This window comes from Coloeus monedula, assembly GCF_965178545.1.
Source record: "Coloeus monedula genome assembly, chromosome: 31".
Classification (NCBI taxonomy): domain Eukaryota; kingdom Metazoa; phylum Chordata; class Aves; order Passeriformes; family Corvidae; genus Coloeus; species Coloeus monedula.
The window spans coordinates 764177-779706 of record NC_138811.1 but is presented as its reverse complement, the minus strand read 5'-3'; the positions used below and the strand labels follow the sequence as shown (position 1 = coordinate 779706).

General features: G+C 57.3%; 1 protein-coding gene across 1 annotated transcript in view; it reads left to right on the top strand.

Annotated features, from left to right (window-relative positions):
- Nucleotides 1–15530, top strand: part of CAMSAP3 (calmodulin regulated spectrin associated protein family member 3) — a gene marked incomplete at its 5' end in the record, with an annotated part of 39223 nt that overhangs the window by 22761 nt on the left and 932 nt on the right. Inside the window, 12 exons of the mRNA XM_082299327.1 lie at nt 476–515; nt 970–1025; nt 1941–2013; nt 3252–4533; nt 5542–5817; nt 7130–7224; nt 7697–8004; nt 8825–8906; nt 9231–9337; nt 10398–10516; nt 14347–14510; nt 15517–15526. Of these exons, the coding sequence (XP_082155453.1) occupies nt 476–515; nt 970–1025; nt 1941–2013; nt 3252–4533; nt 5542–5817; nt 7130–7224; nt 7697–8004; nt 8825–8906; nt 9231–9337; nt 10398–10516; nt 14347–14510; nt 15517–15526 (2612 nt within the window). The remainder of the gene's footprint in view (nt 1–475; nt 516–969; nt 1026–1940; nt 2014–3251; nt 4534–5541; nt 5818–7129; nt 7225–7696; nt 8005–8824; nt 8907–9230; nt 9338–10397; nt 10517–14346; nt 14511–15516; nt 15527–15530) is intronic.

Genomic DNA, 15530 nt, shown 5'->3' with positions numbered 1-15530 from the left:
GGAGACCCCAAAGTTTGGGGGGGGTCCTAAAATGGGGAGGGGTCCCAAAATGGGGAGGGTCCCAAAATTTGGGGTGTCCCTAAAATGGGGGGGGGTCCCAAAATTTGGGGTGTCCCTAAAATGGGGAGGGGTCCCAAAGTTTGGGAGGGGGTCCTAAAATGGGGGGGGGGGTCCCAAAATTTGGGGGTCCCTAAAATGGGGGGGTTTTGGGGTGACCTCAAATTGGGGAGGATTTGGGGGGGCCCCAAAGTTTGGGATGATCCCAAATTGGGGAGGGGGGGGGTCCCTAAAATTTGGGGGGTGGCTTGAGGGAATTGAAGAAGACCCCAAAATTTGGGGTGGGGGGAGGTGGCCTAAATTGGGGACGGATCCCTAAATATGGGGGGGGGGGGTCCTGAAGGGTTTTGGGGGGGTCTTGAGCCCCAAATTGGGGGGGGGGGGGGCACCTTCCAATGTTCCAACCCCCCCCCCCCAGAATCTCCAGCCACGGGTGACGCCCCCAACCCCAAAAGCAGGTGAGGATTTTGGGGGGATTTGGGGGGTTTTTAGGGGGGATTTTGGGGTTTTTTTTGGGGGGAGTGTTGGGATTTTTCGGGGGGGGGATGTTAGGATTTTTTGGGGGGATGTTGGGGTTTTTTGGGGGGGGAGATTTTGGGTTTTTTGGGAGGGTTTTGGGGACATTTTGGTGTTTTGGGAGGATTGGGGGTTTTTTGGGGGGGGGTTTGGGCAGATCTGAGGTTTTGGGGGGGGTTTTGGGGGGATTTTGGAGTTTTGGGGGGGGGAATTTTGGAGTTTTTTGGGGGGGTTTTGGGGGGGTCTAGTGTTTTGGGAGGGGTTTTGGGGAGGGATTTTGGGGGGATTTGGGTGGTGTTTGGGGAGGCATTTTGGGTTTTTTGGGGGGGGGTGGATTTTGGGGTTTTTTGGGGGGTTTAGGGGGGGTCTTTGACCCCACCTTGACCCCCCCCACAGCTCCCCCGGCTTCAACTTCCGGCACCCCCTGTTGGCGGGGGGGGGGCAGCCCCCAGGTGAGACCCCCCCCCCTCCCCACCCAAATCTGGGGGGGGGGGACCCCAAAAGTTTGGGGTGGGGTCATACAGGGGGAATTTGGGGGGGTGTTGGGGTCTGGGGGGGGTCTCAGGGAGGGGGATCTTTGGGGTTGGGGGGTCACTCGGGGGTTTGGGGGGGGTTTTGGGATTTTGGGGGGGGTCTGGGGAGGTTTTGGGAGGGTCCTGGGGGGGCTTTGGGGTTTTTGAGGGGGTCCTGGGGGGGTCTTTGGGGTTTTTGGGGGAGTCCTGGGGGGGTCATTGGGGCTTTTGGGGTGGGGGGGGGTTCTGGGGGGTCTCTGGGGTTTTGGGGGGGGTCCTTGGGGGGTCTTTGGGGTTTTGGGGGGGGTCCTGGGGGGGTCATTGGGGTTTTTGGGGTGGTCCTGGGGGGTCATTGGGGTTTTTGGGGTGGTCCTGGAGGGTCTTTGGGGTTTTTGGGGGGGCCCTGGGGGGGTCTTTGGGGTTTTTGGGGGAGTCCTGGGGGGGTCATTGGGGCTTTTGGGGTGGGGGGGGGTTCTGGGGGGTCTTTGGGGTTTTTGGGGGGGTCCTGGGGGGTCATTGGGGTTTTTGGGGGGGTCCTGGGGGGGTCTTTGGGGTTTTGGGGGGGGTCCTGGGGGGGTCATTGGGGTTTTTGGGGTGGTCCTGGGGGGTCATTGGGGTTTTTGGGGGGGTCCTGGGGGGGTCATTGGGGTTTTTGGGGGGGTCCTGGGGGGGTTTTTGGGGTGGCTTTGGGGTGGGGGGGGTCCTGTGGGGGAGGCCTTTGGGATTTTTGGAGGGGTGGGGTCTGGGGGGGTTTGGGGCTTTTGGGGTGGCTTTGGGGGTCCAGGGGGGTCTTTAGGGGGGGGGTCACAAAGTTTGGGGGGGGGTCCATAACCTCCCCCCTCCCCCCCAAAAAAGGGCTCCTGCCCCACTCCCCCTCCCTCCCCCACGGCGACGGCTTCGGGAAGGGCTGGAGCAAGAGACCCCTCAGGTGAGGGGGGGTCCGGGGGGGTCCTGGGGGGGTTTTGGGGGGTCCTGGGGGGTTTCTGGGGAGGATTTGGGGGGTCCTGGGGGGTTTTTGGGGAGGATTTGGGGGGTCCTGGGGGGATTTGGGGGGTTTTTGGGGGTCTGGGGGGGTCTTTGAGAATTGGGGACATGTGGGGCTGGAGGTACTTGGGGTCCCTGGGGGGCTTGGGGGTGTCCCAGGGAGGTGGGGGGGGGGCACTTGGGGGGCAGATTTGGGGTGATGGGGATCAGTCTGGGGTGATTTGGGGTGAATCGAGGTGATTTTGGTCAGATTTGAGGTCATTTGGGGTGGATTTGGGGTGATTGGGGTGGATTTGGGTCTGGGGTCGGATTTGGGGTGATTTGGGGCAGATTGGGGTCGGATTTGGGGTGATTTGGGGCAGATTGGGGTCGGATTTGGGGTGATTTGGGGCAGATTGGGGTCGGATTTGGGGCAGATTTGGGGCAGATTGGGGTCGGATTTGGGGTGATTTGGGGCAGATTGGGGTCGGATTTGGGGTGATTTGGGGCAGATTGGGGTCGGATTTGGGGCAGATTGGGGTCGGATTTGGGGTGATTTGGGGCAGATTGGGGTCGGATTTGGGTCAGATTGGGGTCGGATTTGGGGTTGGATTTGGGGCAGATTTGGGGCAGATGGGGGTCGGATTTGGGGTTGGATTTGGGTCAGTTTTGGGGCAGATTTGGGTTGGATTTGGGGTGATTTGGGGCAGATTGGGGTCGGATTTGGGGCAGATTGGGGTCGGATTTGGGGTGATTTGGGGCAGATTGGGGTCGGATTTGGGTCAGATTGGGGTCGGATTTGGGGTTGGATTTGGGGCAGATTTGGGGCAGATGGGGGTCGGATTTGGGGTTGGATTTGGGTCAGTTTTGGGGCAGATTTGGGTTGGATTTGGGGTGATTTGGGGCAGATTGGGGTTGGATTTGGGGCAGATTTGGGTCAGTTTTGGGTCAGATTGGGTTCGGATTTGGGTCAGTTATGGGTCAGATTGGGGTTGGATGTGGGGTCAGATTTGGGGTAGATTTGGGGCAATTTGGGTCGCTTTTGGGTCAGATTTGAGGCGATTTAACTCCGATTCGGCTCAGATTTGGGCCGATTTCGCTCCGATTTGGGTGCACATTTCGACTGAGGGACTTTGGGGACGCTTTTGCCACACTGGGGGGTTGCCCCCCACCCTCAAACCCCCTCCCCCGTGCCCCCCGCAGCCACCCCCTGTCCCAAGCCGTGTCCTTCAGCATCCCCTTCGGGCTGGACAGCGACGTGGACATCGTCATGGGCAACCCCGTGGGGGTCCCCGCGGGGACCCTCGCCCGCTCCGCCAGCTCCGACAGCCTCGCCCACCCCCGCCGCCCCCCCCGGGCCACCCCCGCCACCCCCCCGGGGGTCCCCAACGGGGTCCCCGAGCCCCCCGAGCCCCCCAGCATCGAGGAGGCGCTGCAGATCATCCACAGCTCCGAGCGCCTCCTCCCCGACGGGGCCCCCGACGCCTTCTTCCTGCACTCCCCCGACCCCCCGGGTCCTCCCCCTCCTCAAAACCCTCCCGGGACCCCCCAGAACCTTCTGGAGACCCCTCCCAACCCCCCTCAAAACCCCCCCGCCCGCCCCATGACCAACTTTGCCGAACGCAAGAAGAAACTGGAAGAAGCCACCGGCGCCTCCGCCCCCTCCAACAGCTCCGGGGTTGGGGGCGTCTCCGGCAACCTGGGGGGGGTCTCCGGCACTCCCGGGGGTCCCCCGGAGGTGGGCGGGGGTCTCAGCGCCGAGATGACGCAGCTGGGAGCCCGTCTGGAGGAGAAGCGCCGCGCCATCGAGGCGCAGAAGAAGCGCATCGAGGCCATCTTCGCCAAGCACCGCCAGCGCCTGGGCCAGAGCGCGCTGCAGCGCCTCCGCCACCACGAGGAGGGGGCTTCCCCCGGCCCTCCCGAGGAGGAATTGAGTCTGGGGGCTCCTCACAAACCCCCTCCCGGCCAGTACGAGGCGGCCGTGGCCAGGCTGAGCGCGGCGCTGAGCTCGCTGCAGCTGGACATGCAGCGCCTGACGCAGCAGCAGGAGCGGCTCCTGCTGGAGCAGCGGCCGCACGGAGCCCCCCAGGCATGGGTGATCCCCCTCCCCAAATCCGGCAAGACCCCCGCCGCACCCCCAAAAACCACCCCGGGGTCGCCAGCGCCCGCCAGGAGAGGAGGAGGAGGAGGAGGAGGAGGAGGAAGCGCAGGAAATTCGACACCAGCAGCAGGAAACGCGGCTTCTGTCGCGACAGCGGCGCCCGGAATCGCGACTGGGGGGTCGCGCAAGCCCCCTCCCCGCAGCCCGAGGAGACCCCGGCCCGCCGAGCTGCGGCTGCCGCCCCTGACCCGCGTGCTGACCCCTCCCCACGACGTGGACACGCTGCCCCACCTGCGGCGCTTCTCGCCCAGCCAGGTGCCCGTGCAGACCCGCAGCTCGCTGCGCTTCGCCGACGGCCAGGAGGAGGAGGAGGACGAGGAGGAGGTGAGATTTGGGGTGATTTCGGTAGGATTTGGGTCAGATTTGGGGCAGTTCGGGTCAGATTTGGGGCAGTTCGGGTCAGATTTGGGGCGGTTCGGGTCAGATTTGGGGCGGTTCGGGTCAGACCCGCAGCTCGCTGCGCTTCGCCGACGGCCAGGAGGAGGAGGAGGACGAGGAGGAGGTGAGATTTGGGGTGATTTCGGTAGGATTTGGGTCAGATTTGGGGCAGTTCGGGTCAGATTTGGGGCAGTTCGGGTCAGACCCGCAGCTCGCTGCGCTTCGCCGACGGCCAGGAGGAGGAGGAGGACGAGGAGGAGGTGAGATTTGGGGTGATTTCGGTAGGATTTGGGTCAGATTTGGGGTGGTTCGGGTCAGACCCGCAGCTCGCTGCGCTTCGCCGACGGCCAGGAGGAGGAGGAGGACGAGGAGGAGGTGAGATTTGGGGTGATTTCGGTAGGATTTGGGTCAGATTTGGGGCAGTTCGGGTCAGATTTGGGGCGGCTCGGGTCAGATTTGGGGCGGTTCGGGTCAGATTTGGGGCAGTTCGGGTCAGACCCGCAGCTCGCTGCGCTTCGCCGACGGCCAGGAGGAGGAGGAGGACGAGGAGGAGGTGAGATTTGGGGTGATTTCGGTAGGATTTGGGTCAGATTTGGGGCAGTTCGGGTCAGATTTGGGGCAGTTCGGGTCAGACCCGCAGCTCGCTGCGCTTCGCCGACGGCCAGGAGGAGGAGGAGGACGAGGAGGAAGAGGAGGTGAGATTTGGGGGGATTTGAGGCGATTCAGGTCAGATTTGGGGGGATTTCGGGTGATTTGGGCTCATTTAGTACAGATTTTGAGTCAGATTTGGGGTGATTCGGGTCAGATCTGGGTCAGATTTGGGCTGTTTTCGCTCAGATTCGGGCGCACGTTTTACCTGAGCAGCCTCGGGGCCACCTTGGGGTCACAGTGTGGGGCCGCTGTGACACCGTGGGGGTCTCCAGCCCCCCATAACCCCCCCTTTTCTCCCCCCAGCAGAGACCCCCGCCCACCTCGGGCCCCCCCGAGTCCCCCCCGGTGCCCGGCAAGGGCACGCTGCGGGCGAGGGCGTGCGGGGATGGCACCAGCGACGTGTCCCTGTCACCCGGGGAGAAGGGCACGGCCCGGGGAGCGCGCCAGGAGGAGGAGGAGGAGGAGGAGGAAGAGGAGGAGGAGGAGGAGGAGGAGGAAGGAGAAGGGGACTCGCTGGAGGGGTCCCCCACTGAGGGGGGCAACGGGGGACCCCGGGCCAGCGTGGGGTTCTTCTGTAAGGTACGGGGACATGGGGACAGGGAGGGGATGGGGGACTGGGAGGGACTGGGAGGGGATGGAGGTGGCACTGGGGTGAGGGACTGGGAGGGACTGGGAGGAGATGGAGGTGGCACTGGGGTGAGGGACTGGGAGGGACTGGGAGGAGATGGAGGTGGCACTGGGGTGAGGGACTGGGAGGGACTGGGACAAGGGACAGGGTGGCACTGGGATGAGGGACTGGGAGGGACTGGGACAAGGGACAGGGTGGCACTGGGATGAGGGACTGGGAGGATGGAGGTGGTGGCACTGGGACAAGGCGTGTGGACTGGGAGGGACTGGGAGGGGATGGAGGTGGCACTGGGACAGGGGACCTGGTGGTCTGGGGACACTGGGGGTGGTGGCACTGGGGTGGTGGCACCGTGGGGACGCAGTGGGGGTGGCGCAGGGACACCGGGGGTGGTGGCACTGGGATGGTGACACTGGGGGTGGTGGCATTGGGATGGTGGCACCGTGGTGGCACTGGGGGTGACACTGGGGGTGTTGGCACTGGGGTGGTGGCACCGGGGTGGTGGCACCGGGGCTGTCCGGGGGTGGTGGCACTGGGATGGTGGCACTGGGATGGTGGCACTGGGATGGTGGCACCATGGTGGCACTGGGGTGGTGGCACTGGGATGGTGGCACTGGGGTGGTGGCACCGGGGCTGTCCGGGGGTGGTGGCACTGGGGTGGTGGCACTGGGATGGTGGCACCGGGGTGGTGGCACCGGGGCTGTCCGGGGGTGGTGGCACTGGGGTGGTGGCACTGGGATGGTGGCACTGGGATGGTGGCACTGGGGTGGTGGCACCATGGTGGCACTGGGATGGTGGCACTGGGATGGTGGCACTGGGGTGGTGGCACCGGGGTGGCACCGGGGCTGTCCGGGGGTGGTGGCACTGGGATGGTGGCACTGGGGTGGTGGCACCGGGGTGGTGGCACCGGGGTGGTGGCACTGGGATGGTGGCACTGGGGTGGTGGCACTGGGGGTGGTGGCACTGGGATGGTGGCACTGGGGTGGTGGCACCGGGGCTGTCCGGGGGTGGTGGCACTGGGATGGTGGCACTGGGATGGTGGCACTGGGATGGTGGCACCGGGGCTGTCCGGGGGTGGTGGCACTGGGATGGTGGCACTGGGATGGTGGCACTGGGATGGTGGCACCGGGGCTGTCCGGGGGTGGTGGCACTGGGATGGTGGCACCATGGTGGCACTGGGGTGGTGGCACTGGGATGGTGGCACTGGGGTGGTGGCACCGGGGCTGTCCGGGCGGTCCCCATGGGCTGTCCCCGTCCCTGTCCCAGCTCGATGACTCGGAGGAGGCCTCGCCCCGCCGCGCCCCTCCCCCCCTGCGGCAGCGGCGCCTCTGGGGGGCGGGGCAGGAGCAGCCCCCGGACAGGTCAGGGGGGGCCGAATTTGGGGAGGGGGCTCCTCAAAATGGGGGGGGGAGGGGGCTCCTCTAAATGGGGAGGGGGGGTCTAAAAATGGGGATGGGGGGGTGTAAAAATGGGGAGGGGGCTCCTAAAAATTGGGGCTGGGGGGGATAAAGGGGGGCGGCGGGGGGGGGGCACCTAAAATTGAGGAGGGGGCTCCAAAAAATGGAGAGGGGGAACCCCAAAACTCGGAAAAAACGGGGGGGGGGGAGGCACCCAACCCCCGCCATGAGGAGAATTTGGGGGGGGGTCTTTGATCCCTCCTCCCCCTCCAGACCCCCAGCGGAGCCCCCCCATTTCCCCCCACCCCCCAAGGCCGATTTGGGGAGGGGTCTCTCCCCTTTTCCCCCAATTTCTCCCCTCGGGGGGAGGATTTTTGGGGGAACTTTTCCCCTTTTTTGGAGGGGTCTTTGACCCTCTCCCCCCCCCCCCCCCCAGACCCCCAGCAGAGCCCCCCCAGCCCCCGGCGCCCCCCCGACCCCCCCCGGAGGAGGAATTTGGGGGGGGGTCGCGGCGGGGGGAGTTCACCCGGCTCGAGTACGAGCGGCGGCAGCAGCTGAAGCTGATGGAGGAGCTGGAGAAGGTCCTGAGACCCCCCCGCGGGACCCCCGCCCCAAAATCGGGGGGGGGCAGTGGCCGGGGACCCCCCCGGGACCCCCAAAATCGGGGAGGGGGCGCGGGGAGACCCCGGCCCCGCTGCTGCGACGACTCGGCCCTGGCGAGGAGCCCCCCCCGGGGGCTGCTGGGTACGGGCTGGGGGGCACGAAATGGGTCTGGGGGCTTCGGGGCACCCTAGAAATGGGTCTGGGGGCTTCGGGGCACCCTAGAAATGGGTCTGGGGGATTTGGGGGACCCTAGAAATGGGTCTGGGGGCTTTGGGGGGGGCGTTGGGGGACCCTAGAAATGGGTCTGGGGGCTTTGGGGAGGGGTTGGGGGACCCTAGAAATGGGTCTGGGGGCTTTGGGGAGGGGTTGGGGGACCCTAGAAATGGGTCTGGGGGCTTTGGGGAGGGGCAGGTTCAGACCCCAAAAAAGGGATCTCATTTGGGGGGGGGGTTTGGGGGGTCCTGGGGGGGTCTCTGGGGAGGTTTGAGGGGGGTCCCTGGGTTTTGGGGAGGGGTCCCGGGGGTCTCGGGGGGGGGGGTCTCAGACCGTACCCCCCCCCCCAGACGCCGTGGGGTTGGGGGGGTTTTGAGGGGGGGGTCTCTGGTTTAGGGGGGTCTCTGGGGTTTTGGGGGGGTCTCTGGGGTTTTGGGGGGGGGTCTCTGGTTTGGGGGGGTCTCTGGGGTTTTGGGGGGTCTCTGGGGGTCTCTGGGGGTTTGGGGGGGGTCTCTGGTTTAGGGGGGTCTCTGGGGGTCTCGGGTTTTGGGGGGGGTCTCTGGTTTGGGGGGGTCTCTGGGGTTTTGGGGGGGTCTCTGGGGGTCTCTGGGGTTTTGGGGGGGGTCTCTGGGGTTTTGGGGGGGTCTCTGGGGGTCTCTGTGGTTTTGGGGGGTCTCTGGGGGTCTCTGGGGTTTTGGGGGGGGTCTCTGGGGTTTTGGGGGGGGTCTCAGACCGTGCCCCCCCCCAGGCTCGCGGCTGTCCAAGGTCTATTCCCAGAGCACCCTGTCCCTGTCCAGCGTGGCTGAGCCGGGGGGGGGGCGCGGCAACAGGTGAGGGGGGGTCCGGGGGTCTCGGGGAGGGGGTGGGAAGGGGAATTTGGGGTCCAGGGGAGGAAATTTGGGGGGTTTGGGGTGGAAATTTGGGGGGTTTGGGGTGGAAATTTGGAGTTCAGGGAGGATTTTGAGGGGGTTTGGGGAGGTGGGAGAGGGGTTTGGGTGTCTTGGGTGGGGGAGGGGGGAATTTGGGGGTTTTCTGGGGGGGTTTTTGGGGGGTTCTGAGTGGGAATTTTGGGGTCTGGGGGGGAATTTGGGGTTCAGGGTTGGGGTCTCTCACCCCTGACCCCCCCGTTTTTTCCCCCCATCCCCCCCCCCAAGCCGGGCTGGGTCCCCCTCGGGGCCGGGGTCCCCCAGCCGAGCCCCCCCCCCCGGGCGGGAGTGGGACCACGACTCCAACCCCTCATCCCCGGGACCCGAGTACACCGGTGAGACCCCTCCCCAAATCCCCCAAAACCGCCCCAAAATACCCCAGAATCACCCCAAAATACCCCAGAATCACCCCAAAAATCACCCCAGAATACCCCAAAGTCACCCCAGAACCACCCCAAAATACCCCAGAATACCCCAAAATACCCCAAAATCACCCCACAATACCCCAGAGTCACCCCCAAACCCCCCAAATCCCCCAAAATCACCCCAAAATACCCTAGAATCACCCAAAACCACCCCAAAATACCCCCAAAAAACCCCAGAATCACCCCAAAATACCCCAGAATCACCCCAAAATCACCCCAAAATACCCCAGAATCACCCCAAAATCACCCCAGAATACCCCAAAATCCCCCAGAATCACCCCAAAATCACCCCAGAATACCCCAAAATACCCCAGAATCACCCCAAAATCCCATCCTGACACCCCAAAATCCCCCAGATACCCCAAAATCCCATCCTGACCCCCCAAAATGCCCCAAAATACCCCCAAACCACCCCAAAATCCCATCCTGACCTCCCCAAATACCCCAAAACCACCCCAAAATCCCATCCTGACCTCCCCAAATACCTCAAAATACCTCAAATCACCCCAAAATCCCATCCTGACCTCCCCAAATCACCCCAAAATCCCATCCTGACCCCCCAAAATACCCCAAATCACCCCAAAATCCCATCCTGACACCCCAAAGTACCCTAAATCACCCCAAAATCACCCCAAACTCCCATCCTGACCTCCCAAAATCCCCCAAAATCCCATCCTGACACCCCAAAATCCCCCAAAATCCCATCCTGACCTCCCAAAATCCCCCAAAATCCCATCCTGACCCCCAAAATACCCCAAAATCCCATCCTGACCTCCCCAAAATCCCATCCTGACCCCCCAAAATACCCCAAAATACCCCAAAATCCCATCCTGACCCCCCAAAATCCCATCCTGACCTCCCCAAAATCCCATCCTGACCCCCCAAAATCCCCCAAAATCCCATCCTGACCCCCCCAAAATCCCCCAAACCCCCCCAAATCCCCCCCTGACCCCCCAAATTCTGCCCCCAGGCCCGAGGCTGTACAAGGAGCCCACGGCCAGGTCCAACCGGCCGCTGATCCAGAACGCGCTGGCGCACTGCGTGCTGGCCGGGACCCCCAACGCCCCCCTGAGGGCCAAAGTGCTGCAGGTGAGACCCCAAAAACCCCAAAAACACCCCAAAAACACCCCCCAAAACCCCCCTGACACACCCAGGGAGCCCCAAACCCCACAGGCAACCCAAAAACCCCCAAATCCTATAACGATCCCAAAGTGATCCTATAGCAACCCCAAATCCCCCTGAGGGGCAAAGTGCTGGAGGTGAGACCCCAAAAACCTCCCAAAACACCCCAAAAACACCCCCAAAACCTCCCTGACACACCCAGGGAACCCCAAACCCCACAGGGAGCCCAAAAACCCCCAAATCCTATAACGATCCCAAAGTGATCCTATAGCGACCCCAAATCCCCCCTGAGAGCCAAAGTGCTGCAGGTGAGACCCCAAAAACCCCAAAAACACCCCAAAAACCCCCAAAACCACCCCAAAACCCCCAAAAAACACCCCAAAACCCCCAAAACCAACCCAAAACACCCCCCAAAACCACCCCTGACACACCCAGGGAACCCAAAACCACCCAAATCCTATAACGATCCCAAAGTGATCCTATAGAGACCCCAAATCCCCCCTCAGGGGCAAAGTGCTGCAGGTGAGACCCCAAAAACCCCAAAAACACCCCAAAAACACCCCCAAAACCACCCCAAAACACCCCCCAAAACCATCCCTGACACACCCAGGGAACCCAAAACCACCCAAATCCTATAACGATCCCAAAGTGATCCTATAGAGACCCCAAATCCCCCCTCAGGGGCAAAGTGCTGCAGGTGAGACCCCAAAAACCCCAAAAACACCCCAAAAACCCCCAAAACCACCCCAAAACACCCCCCAAAACCACCCCTGACACACCCAGGGAACCCAAAACCACCCAAATCCTATAACGATCCCAAAGTGATCCTATAGCGACCCCAAATCCCCCCTCAGGGGCAAAGTGCTGCAGGTGAGACCCCAAAAACCTCCCAAAACACCCCAAAAACACCCCCAAAACCCCCCTGACACACCCAGGGAGCCCCAAACCCCACAGGGAGCCCAAAAACCCCCAAATCCTATAACGATCCCAAAGTGATCCTATAGCGACCCCAAATCCCCCTGAGAGCCAAAGTGCTGCAGGTGAGACCCCAAAAACCCCAAAAACACCCCAAAAACCCCCAAAACCACCCCAAAACCCCCAAAACCACCCCAAAACCCCCAAAACCACCCCAAAACACCCCCCAAAACCCCCCCTGACACACCCAGGGAACCCAAAACCACCCAAATCCTATAACGATCCCAAAGTGATCCTATAGAGACCCCAAATCCCCCCTCAGGGGCAAAGTGCTGCAGGTGAGACCCCAAAAACCCCAAAAACACCCCAAAAACACCCCCAAACCCCCCCTGACACACCCAGGGAGCCCCAAACCCCACAGGGAGCCCAAAACCCCCCAAATCCTATAACAATCCCAAAATGATCCTATAGCGACCCCAAATCCCCCTGAGAGCCAAAGTGCTGCAGGTGAGACCCCAAAAACCCCAAAAACACCCCAAAAATACCCCCAAAACCCCCAAAACCACCCCTGACACACCCAGGGAACCCAAAACCACCCAAATCCTATAACAATCCCAAAGTGATCCTATAGAGACCCCAAATCCCCCCTCAGGGGCAAAGTGCTGCAGGTGAGACCCCAAAAACCCCAAAAACACCCCAAAAACACCCCCAAAACCCCCCTGACACACCCAGGGAGCCCCAAACCCCACAGGCAGCCCAAAACCCCCCAAATCCCACAGCAACCCCAAAACCCAAACCACCCCATAAATGCCCCAAATCCCCCCATAAATGCCCCAAATCCCCCCCTAAATGCCCCAAATCATCCCCTAAATGCCCCAAATCCCCCCCTAAATGCCCCAAATCCCCCCATAAATGCCCCAAATCATCCCCTAAATGCCCCAAATCCCCCCATAAATGCCCCAAACCACCCCATGTGCCCCAAAACACCCCATAAACCCCTAAGAAGACCTAAAAAAACCCTAAAAAAACCCTAAAAAACCCTAAAAAACCCCTAAAAAACCCAGTAAAAACCAGCAAAAAACCAAAAAAAACCCTGAAATAAGAAAACACATAAAAAACCCTAAAGAAACCCCTAAAAAAACCCTAAAAAACAAAACAAAAAAACCTAAAAACCCCTAAAAAACCCAAAAAACAAAAAAAAAAAAACCAAAAAACCCTAAAAAAAAACCTAAAAAAACCCTAAAAACCCCTAAAAAATCACAAAAATCACAAAAATCAAAAAAAACCTGAAAAAACCAAAAAAAACCTTAAAAACCCATTAAAAAACCCTAAAAAAACCCTAAAAAAGCTCTAAAAAGCCCAAAAAACTGTGAAAAAAAACCTACAACAAACCCGAAAAAGCCCCTAAAAAAACCTGAAAAAACCCTGAAAAAAAGCCTAAAAAAACCCGTGAAAAAAACCCTAAAATAAACCCTAAACAACACCTAAAAAAACCCTAAAAAAAACATTTAAAAAACTGCTAAAAAAAACCAAAAAAAGCCCTAAAAAAATCCCCGAAAAATCCCAAAAAAACCCTTAAAACCGCTAAAAAAATCCCGAAAAAAACCCTAAAAAAACCCCTAAAAAACCTGTAAAAAAAACCTAAAAACCCCAGAAAAAATCCTAAAAAAAAAGCCTAAAAAAATTCCTAAAAAACCCAAAAAAATCCCAAAAAAACCCGAAAAAATCCCGAAAAAAAACCCCAAACAACAACAAAAAAATACCCTAAAAAAACCCCTAAAATACACCGAAAAAAAACCTAAAAACCGCTAAAAAAAAGCTTAAAAAACCCTAAAACAAACCCTAAAAAACAAAAAAAACACTAAAAAACCCCTAAAAAAACCTAAAAAATCTAAAAAAAACCCCTAAAAAACCCTAAAAAAGCCGCTAAAACCCCCTAAAAAACCCTAAAAAAACCCCTAAAAAAAACGCTAAAAACCCCTAAAAAAGCCTAAAAAAACCCTAAAAAAAGCGCTAAAAACCCCTAAAAAAGCGCTAAAAAAACCCTAAAAAAAACTCCTAAAAAAGCTGCTAAAAACCCCTAAAAAAACCCTAAAAAAACCCTAAAAAAGCTGCTAAAAACCCCTAAAAAACCCTAAAAAAAACCCTAAAAAACCCCTAAAAGAGCTGCTAAAAACCCCTAAAAAAACCCTAAAAAAAACCCTAAAAAAACCCTAAAAAAACCGCTAAAAACCCCTAAAAAAGCGCTAAAAAACCCTAAAAAAACCGCTAAAAACCCCTAAAAAAGCGCTAAAAAACCCTTAAAAAACCCTAAAAAAACCCCTAAAAAATCCGCTAAAAACCCCTAAAAAAACCCTAAAAAAAACCCTAAAAAAACCGCTAAAAACCCCTAAAAAAGCGCTAAAAAACCCTTAAAAAAACCTAACAAAACCCCTAAAAAATCCGCTAAAAACCCCTAAAAAACCCTAAAAAAAACCCTTAAAAATCCGCTAAAAACCCCTAAAAAACCCTAAAAAAACCCCTAAAAAAACCGATAAAAACCCCTAAAAAACCCTAAAAAAACCGCTAAAAACCCCTAAAAAACCGCTAAAAAACCCTAAAAAAACCGCTAAAAACCCCTAAAAAAGCGCTTAAAAACCCTAAAAAAACCGCTAAAAACCCCTAAAAAAGCGCTAAAAACCCCTTAAAAAACCGCTAAAAACCCCTAAAAAAGCGCTAAAAATCCCCTAAAAAATCCTTTAAAAGCCTAAAAAAATCTCTAAAAAAATTCCTAAAAAACCCTAAAAAATCCCCTAAAAAACCTGTAAAAAAACCCCAAAAAAACCCCAAAAAAAACCCTAAAAACCCCCAAAAACGCCTTTTTTCCCCGTTTTTCCCCTCAGGAGATGGAGCAGAGCTCGGCCCAGCAGCTCCTGATCCTATTCCGGGACGGGGGCTGCCAGTTCCGGGGCGTTTACGCTTTGGGGGGGATCCCCCCGACCCTAAAGCGCCTTTCGGGCTCGGGGCCCCGCAGCGTCCCGCTGCCCATGGGGGGGGCTCTGGGCAGGCACCCCTGAACCCCGAACAAACCCCGAGAAACCCCGAAAAAACCCTAAGAAAGCCGCTAAAAACCCTAAAAAAACCGCTAAAAACCCCTAAAAAAAAACCCTAAAAAAAACTCCTAAAAAAGCCGCTAAAAACCCTAAAAAACCCTAAAAAAACTCCTAAAAAAGCTGCTAAAAACCCCTAAAAAAACCCTAAAAAAACCCCTAAAAAAACCCTAAAAAAACCGCTAAAAACCCCTAAAAAAACCGCTAAAAAAACCCTAAAAAACCCTAAAAAAACCCCTAAAAAATCCGCTAAAAAACCCTAAAAAAACCCTAAAAAAACCCCTAAAAAAACCGCTAAAAAACCCTAAAAAACCCTAAAAAAAACCCTAAAAAAACCCTAAAAAAAACTCCTAAAATCCGCTAAAAACCCTAAAAAAACCCTAAAAAAGCTGCTAAAAACCCTAAAAAAACCCTAAAAAAACCGCTAAAAACCCCTAAAAAAACCCTTAAAAACCCCTAAAAAAGCTGCTAAAAACCCTAAAAAAACCCTAAAAAAAACTCCTAAAAAAAAAGCTAAAAACCCCTAAAAAAGCGCTAAAAAACCCTAAAAAAACCGCTAAAAACCCCTAAAAAAGCGCTAAAAAACCCTTTAAAAACCCCTAAAAAAAAACCCTAAAAAAACCGCTAAAAACCCCTAAAAAACCCTAAAAAAAATCCAAAAAAGACCGCTAAAAACCCCTAAAAAAGCGCTAAAAATCCCCTAAAAAATCCTTTAAAAGCCTAAAAAAATCTCTAAAAAAATTCCTAAAAAACCCTAAAAAATCCCCTAAAAAACCTGTAAAAAAATCCCAAAAAACCCCCAAAAAAACCCCCTAAAAACCCCCAAAAAACGCCTTTTTCCCCCGTTTTCCCCCTCAGGAGATGGAGCAGAGCTCGGCCCAGCAGCTCCTGATCCTATTCCGGGACGGGGGCTGCCAGTTCCGGGGCGTTTACGCTTTGGGGGGGATCCCCCCGACCCTAAAGCGCCTTTCGGGCTC